The sequence below is a fragment of the Trachemys scripta genome, chromosome 1 (assembly GCF_013100865.1).
Source record: "Trachemys scripta elegans isolate TJP31775 chromosome 1, CAS_Tse_1.0, whole genome shotgun sequence".
NCBI classification, from domain to species: Eukaryota; Metazoa; Chordata; order Testudines; family Emydidae; genus Trachemys; species Trachemys scripta.
In genome coordinates this window covers 85,895,230-85,902,506 of record NC_048298.1, presented here as the reverse complement: position 1 = coordinate 85,902,506, position 7,277 = coordinate 85,895,230, and the positions used below count along the sequence as shown (strand labels likewise).

The following is a 7,277-nucleotide window of genomic DNA, read 5'->3' as shown; positions in this document are numbered from 1 at the left end:
CCACAAGTACTCCTGTTCTTTCTTCTTTTAGAAGAGCCATATAAAATGAAGCTGCATTGTGGGCTGGGACACCTAGACAGTCACCATGGACTCCAAAAGTCAACAGGCAGTATAGCTGCAGAAGTGTGTACATCACCACGTGCACCTAACGAGGAACAAGATAAACATTTAGGGAAGAATCCAACAGAATTTAATAGAGATTAGCTCATTTCTAAAGTGTTTAAATCACTGTGTAGAATTTAAGAGAGAATTCTACGGGATGTTAAAAGTTAAATATAATTTACTATTAAGTTCTGTGGGATAGTTTAATAAAGCTACAGCAGGATTTCATTTTCTGTTACAGCGGTTCTCAAACTTCATTGCACCGTGCCCCCTTCTGACAACAAAAATTACTGCACAAACCCGGGAGGGGGGACCAAAGCCTGAGCCTGCCTGAGCCCTGCCACCCCAGGGGGGCAGGAAGGCAAAGCTGAAGCCCGAGGGCCTGTAACCTGAGCCCTGCTGCCCCAGGCAGTGGGGCTTGGGCATCGGCTTCAGCCCCAGGCCCCAGCAAGTCTAATGCCAGCCTTGACAACCCCATTAAAATGGGGTGGTGACCCACTATGGGGACCTGACCCGCCATTTGAGAACCACTGTTCTATTAAGTCTTATAGACATTTAGAATAGTTTCCTTAAGACTGCATTGATTTCATCTGTTAAATTCTATAGGACTTTTCCTTTACGGCGGGTATCGTAGGCCTCACCTCGGTCTCAAAATCCATGTTGAGGATCCGGTCAGCTTCATCCATAACCAGGTACTTAAGAGCTCGCAAGTTGAAACCTTTTGTGTTCTCCAGATGGTCAATCAGACGGCCAGGTGTTGCTACCAACAGACAATCAAAAAGAAAGGTAAAGGTGACAGTATTGGGAAAAATGTCCCAGAATGCAGTCCACGTAAGGAGGGAAGAGGCACTGCAAGTGAGGAGGGAGGGACTCTGCTATAGAATTGGTTTCTTTTGCTTAAGATTGTAAAGGCACTCACAGCAGCATGGAGCTGTGCTGGGAACTGAAGATGATTGGTGAGAAGCCAAAGCAGACTGATTTTCCCTGGATGGAAGAGCTCCTGTGCACCAGAGCTGTCTTAATGAGACAACCAGACCAGGTTTTCCAAGGGAAAAAGTGGGCCAGATCAGAGGCATCCCGAGAAGAGCTCTAGACCATGCTGCTTGAGTTCTTGGGGGAGAATGGGAGACCAGTCTCAAGGCAACTTGGCTGGACAATTTTGAGATGAGCTTGCATTACATCCACTGTCCCTTCTTCAAAGCCAAAAGGAACACACTGAGGTTACACTCATTGCTCCCGCCAGACACATATAGGAGCTTCTGACAACCAACACTACCATTTCGCATTCCTTAGGAGGCCTGTGATCTTATTACAAGCATCATTCTACATGCTGGTTTCTTACCAATTATAACATGTGGCTTCTTGGCTAAGGTCAGAGCCTGTGACATCATGTCAATTCCACCTACAATAACCGCTGTGGGGAAGAAAAAAAAACAGAGGCAGAGTGAGTCCCCCTGGAACAGAACCAGTACAAGCCACCACTATAACCAACAATCTACCTATTCCTGTCCCCTTTCAAATCCACCCACAATTTATGTATAGGAATTTAAAGCCACTTATCTTAATAAGAATTCTCTTTAACTTCATTTTGGCATCCCTGACCAGTAACTATCTTCCCCCAGATATCCTAATCCAGATTTCAAGTCCCAGCTCATTTACTGTCATGGCCCTATGTTTTCCACAGTCACAAAGCTAGCTGCAAAATCCACCCCTTGCTGCTAAATTTAGCTGCAAAATCTGTGCATTCATTCAGAGTTCCTAGCCCTTATGGTTGCAAACTAAACCTTAAAACATTAATTTGAATATGGAACTGATGCAGGGAGTCTGCAAAGAAAGCCTGATAGGTGTGAACTCCCCTATTCAGTTCACTGGGGGTGGTGACTCAAATTTATGGCTGACAATTTAACATGTGGTTATGGGTGATCCTCCCCACTTCCCTCTTGGGAAATGTCCACTGCCTGGATGTACACCTCAGGGAAGACAGACTGCTACATGCTCTTTTTCACACTAAAAGGTGATATACTACCACCATAAATACTATCCCCTCACCAATGATCCTTTCGCCAACCCCACTCCCATGCTCTATTCTTCTATCTCCCCTCATTCCATACTCTCTACTCCCTTCCTTACAGTTTAACAGCTTTGTCCTACTCCCTCAAATTTTCACACAGTAACATCAGAATACTGTACAATTCTGAGGCCCATTAGAAGGCCACTCACCACTTTGGACGCCAATGGAGGATCCAAGAGCTTCAAACTGCTCCGAGATCTGGAAGGCGAGCTCTCGGGTTGGTGTGAGGACAAGAGCAAAGAAGCGTTGGGGTGTTTCCAGCAGTGTCTGCAGGATGGGCAAAGCAAAGGCCCCTGTTTTTCCAGAGCCTGTCTCTGCCAGCCCGATGATATCCCGGCCTACAAGGGAAGAGGTGGAGGCAAAAGTCTGTTATACTAGAGCCTAGAGAGATGCCCTCCCAGCATCATAAGAAAAGAGAACCCCATAATGAGATTTGAGAGACCTGAACCAGCAAGTACTCACAGGAGTGAGTAAACAAGGGGTGCAAGGACACAACACCTGAACGCGGGGGGGGGGGGGGGGGAGCTCAGTGGGTTGGGCATTGGCCTGCTAAACCCAGGGTTGTGAGTTCAATCCTTGAGGGGGCCACTTAGGGATCTGGGGCAAAATCAGTACTTGGTCCTCCTAGTGAAGGCAGGGGGCTGGACTCGATGACCTTTCAAGGTCCCTTCCAGTTCTAGGAGATAGGATATCTCCATTNAGATCATCCCCCACTGGGTGTCTGTCCAACATGTTCTTAAAACATGTTAGGGGAGAGGGATAGCTCAGTGGTTTGAGCATTGGCCTGCTAATCCCAGGGTTGTGAGTTCAATCCTTGAGGGGGCCACTTAGGGATCTGGGGCAAAATCAGTACTTGGTCCTCCTAGTGAAGGCAGGGGGCTGGACTCGATGACCTTTCAAGGTCCCTTCCAGTTCTAGGAGATAGGATATCTCCATTTTAATAAAAATAATAATAATAAAAAAAACAGGGAGCCTCCACAGACCTTTGCAGCATTTAAACATGGTTTTATTTCTATGTAACTGTTAACTTGAATCCCACAGTCCCTTTCATCTTCCCACTAGGTTCCAAGCAGCATATAGTTTGTCTTAGAACTTCAGGTTGCAAACCCTCACTTTACATTTCACTAAATCCAGCCATTTTATACATCATTCCCCTCATATGATTAAATATGTCCAAAAAAATTATCTTTGTCACTTCATGACTGATAAGGAAATCTGGTCCAGTTTTAGACACGTTTCAGGGCTTAGGAACCTTGCTGCAGACAGATCCAGTAGCAGTACCAACCTTGCTTTAGCCAGACACTGTCTGTTCTGAGGCACATCTTAAAATAACCCCAATCCTTGCCTTTAACCAGGAAAGTTCCTAAAGTGTAACTAATTTTAGAAGTACCAATACCTATGTGGCTTTTATTCAAATGCACCTGCCAATAAGTAAGTAATAGGACAAGGCAAACACTGAAAAAATAACTCACATTTTTAAACATGTTACTGAATTGTCTTCCTATCCCAATAGCGTTCACTTGATGAATATTCTAGCGAATGAGTTTAGTGACAGGAAAGTTAGCTAAAAACGTAACTGAAATCAGCAATTACAGGGTGTTCCCAGAAAGCCATTTTGAATGAGCAATTATTCACTCTGGAAACGTGATTCTAAGATACACCTTCTTTCAGGCAGAGAGCAGAAGTATACCACGCATCTATTAGGGATGTAAAAGGTTAACTGACCATAACTGTTAATCTCCAGCCTGTGCCAGGTCAGCCGGAGGGACCTTGGTTAATCAGTTAAACGATATAATTTTAATCGTTTAACTGGTTAACTTTTTAAAGGATATTTACATCCCTAGCATCTATGTGACTAATCAAGACAGCTGAAATTTCAAATATTCACTACGAACTGTTAATGGAGTTGCTATAGAGCAAGATTTATTTACTGGCATTAACTGGAAAATAGTTTTGAGAAGATCATGATATACACTAATATTTTGCAAAGAGGAAAAACAAAATTTGTTGAATTATGTGCTATGAATTTTTCATCTAGCTCCATTAAACAGCATGTTTACCCAATGCCGTATCTTTATAGTGCACTTCAAAACTAAACAGCATACAGGCAGTGAGGAATACTGTATCCTTCTAAAATCGCAGGGGAGGTTTAGGGAGATTGATTGTCAGATCTGAATTAGAATCTGGACAGGATACTGGAGTTAACATTCATGCTCCTGTGGAGAGTGTAGCATGGTCTTCAATGACCTCAAGAATTAGAGACCCTTACAAGATTCACCCATATGAAGTCTACACCCTTCTTCCCACACCTGTTCTCAGAAACAGAGAAGCAGATTTTTCTCACCTTGGAGAGCCACAGGAATAGCCTCAACTTGAATTTTAGTTGGTGTCTTCCATCCCAACTGGTCACAAGTTTCACACAGCACATCTGTTACTCCCTGAGAGTAAAAGAAAAAAGGGGACAAAGATCAACAAATGGCCAAAAACTACCAAGCTAGCTAATCGAATGCAGCTGACACAGTTAAGTACCTCCCAGCTAGACTCCAACCCAGTCAACCCATGGACACTCAATGCTGCACCCACAAACTGTGGGGATCGCTTTTAAGGAAATCCCTCAACTTAAAAAAAACCCCAAAGTAAAAAATGTTACCCCCCCCTTACTACAAGTACCTGCTAATATCACTATAACTAAGATCACAGTTCATGCATTCCACAGCACTTTGTATACAACCAGTTGCATTTCCCCATGTCTTCCCTGTTACTTGGCTGGTTTTTTTCATATAGAAACGGGGCAGAGAAAAACATTGAAGAACAGAATAAAGTGATTTTAAAAGAGAAAAGTTACCTGGGGGCAGGGGATTAGGACATTTTCATGTACTTTAAATTTTTTTTAACAATCATATTTTATATCAATTTATATTTTAATAGCATCTCTTTAGCTCTCATATCAAGAGTAACTGAAGCCCCAAATGAAAGCTGGACACTTTGCCAGTTAATACCCCCCACTCCCTTCCAGGATACCCCTGATGCAAAGAGGAAAATAGTACCAGCACAGCACACCTGGAGGGCTGTGTGTTCAGGTCCCACAGCAAGTGCTGGCACCAGGTCTACTTTAAACTCTCAAAGATTAAGCAATAAGCAGCAAGACTCAGCAGGCGGGGAAGGGCACAGGGTGGCATCACCCTCAGGTCCCGGGCAGGCAGCAGGGGAGGGCTCGCTATGGTGCTTGGCCCCGACACCACCCTCGTATCTGAGCCCCACAGTCTTCAGCGTGCGCCTCTTCCCCGCGCGCGGCGAGGCAGGGCCGAGCTGCACAGAGGGGCAATGGAGACAGAGGGACGCGCCGCAGGGAGCCGGTAGCAGAGCCAGGAACTGAACCAGGTTCCCGAGTCCCAGGTTAGCCCCCCCGGGAGCCGGGCGCGCCAGCGTGAGACGAGGGGGACGGACACCGCGCGGGGCCCAGAACAGGGCGGACCCGGGCAGGAGACGCCGGGCCCAGGGAAGAAGGGGAGGGGGGGGGATCGTTCTCCGTTTGTCTCACCAGGTCCTTGAAGCTCCGCGGCTCTTCCACCGCCTCCTCCAGCGGCCCATGCTCCGCGTCCGCCGCCATCTTGCACTTCACCTTTGACCCCCCCCCCGCGGGGAGCGCCGGGACATGTGGTTCCCGAAAAGCGACGCTTTCCAATGACGTCACATCCTGTCTCACGTGGGCGGGGAGTCTGTCTCGAGGCAGGCCAATCGGACGCAGAGCATTGTGCGACTCGTTGTCCCAGGGCGGCGGGCCTCCAGCCAATCAGAGGACGCAACCCAGGGCGTTCTGGGCGGGGCATGTGAGCCGCGTTCCTTCCTGGTACTGCAGAGGTGCGTGTGATGATAATACGACGGCGGGACGGGGCCCTGGGGGGCTCTGGGAGCTAGTGTGGCCGCGCCCCCTGCGCGTGTGCTGGGTGCGCGCGCGCGCAGTGCTGCTGTATGTTGGGGAATTTCCCCAAATCTGGGAATTTTTGAGTAAAATGCTTTGAATGAAAATTCTCAGTTTCCCAAGTTGAAACATTTTACTCACCAATTCCCAGGTTTGGGGAAATTTCCCAGGATAGAGAAGCACAGTAAAAAACTTTATCTGGGAATTTTTCACCAGATTTGGGAAATTTTTAGCGCTAGGTTGGGAAAAGTTGGCATCATGCTATAGAAGCACTATGTGTGCGTGCGGCGGGAGGGGGTTATGTGTGGGGGTGAGTGTGTGTGTGGGGTGATACATGGAGCTCCCACCCGGGGTCAAGCCCCACTGCGGCGGGCGCTGAATTTGTTAGGGTCTGTTCCGTCAGGCAGAGTTGACCTCCGGTGTCTGCATCAAGGTGTGACCTGGTTGGCCTGGTCTGCTCTGCACCCACAGCGCTAACTCCTGCTGGTTGTTTTTTGCCACCGGCTGAGGCAGTAGCCCAGAGTGCTGGGAAGGGTGTTACTCCCGGGCGGGGCAATAGAGTGTTTATGCAAGTGTCACCCGATGATCAATATCAAGTTGCCCATAAAGCGGTGAGAAAGGAAGCGGAGAGCTCAGGAGCGTCTCATTTTGGTGCTATCAGTGAATTGTGCTTGGCAGGTTCCACCATCCTCACTGATCCATGGTGGAGTGAGAAGGCCAGAGGCGAAGAGCAAATCTAAGGGTATGTCTACACTACGGGATTAATCCGAATTTAGATAATTCGGATTTGAGATACAGGTTGTATAAAGTCGAAATGAGTGCGGCCACACTAGCACAGTAATTCGGTGGTGTGCGTCCAAGTACCGTGGCTAGCGTCGATTTCTGCACCGTTGCACTGTGGGTAGCAAATCCATAGCTATCCCATAGTTCCCGCAGTCTCCCGCGCCCATTGGGATTGTGGGTTAAGATCCCAGTGCCTGATGGGACAAAAAACATCGTCGCAGGTGGTTCTGGGTACAGTCTCACTTCCTCCCTCCCTCCCTCCCTTCATGAAAGCAACGGACGGCAGACAACCATTTTCGCGCCTTTTTTCTTGGGTGGGTGAACACTGCAGACTCCATACCACGGCAAGCATGGAGCCCGCTGAGGTCAAGACAGCACTCATGAATATTGCAAACACCT

The 7,277-nt window shown here is 47.6% G+C and overlaps 1 protein-coding gene and 1 long non-coding RNA gene across 2 annotated transcripts in view; one reads left to right on the top strand and one right to left on the bottom strand.

The window, feature by feature from the left end:
• The window catches only part of DDX47 (DEAD-box helicase 47), a gene marked incomplete in the record, with an annotated part of 13,341 nt that extends 7,472 nt beyond the window's left edge, over positions 1-5,869 (bottom strand). The window contains 5 exon segments of the mRNA XM_034774472.1: positions 744-862; positions 1,445-1,516; positions 2,323-2,511; positions 4,518-4,611; positions 5,715-5,869. Coding sequence (XP_034630363.1) covers positions 744-862; positions 1,445-1,516; positions 2,323-2,511; positions 4,518-4,611; positions 5,715-5,783 — 543 coding nt within the window.
• Positions 5,870-5,879: 10 nt separating this feature from the next.
• LOC117879371 overlaps positions 5,880-7,277 on the top strand; it is a 29,446-nt gene continuing 28,048 nt past the window's right edge. Inside the window, exon 1 of the long non-coding RNA XR_004646251.1 lies at positions 5,880-6,034. This is a non-coding gene — a long non-coding RNA (uncharacterized LOC117879371). The remainder of the gene's footprint in view (positions 6,035-7,277) is intronic.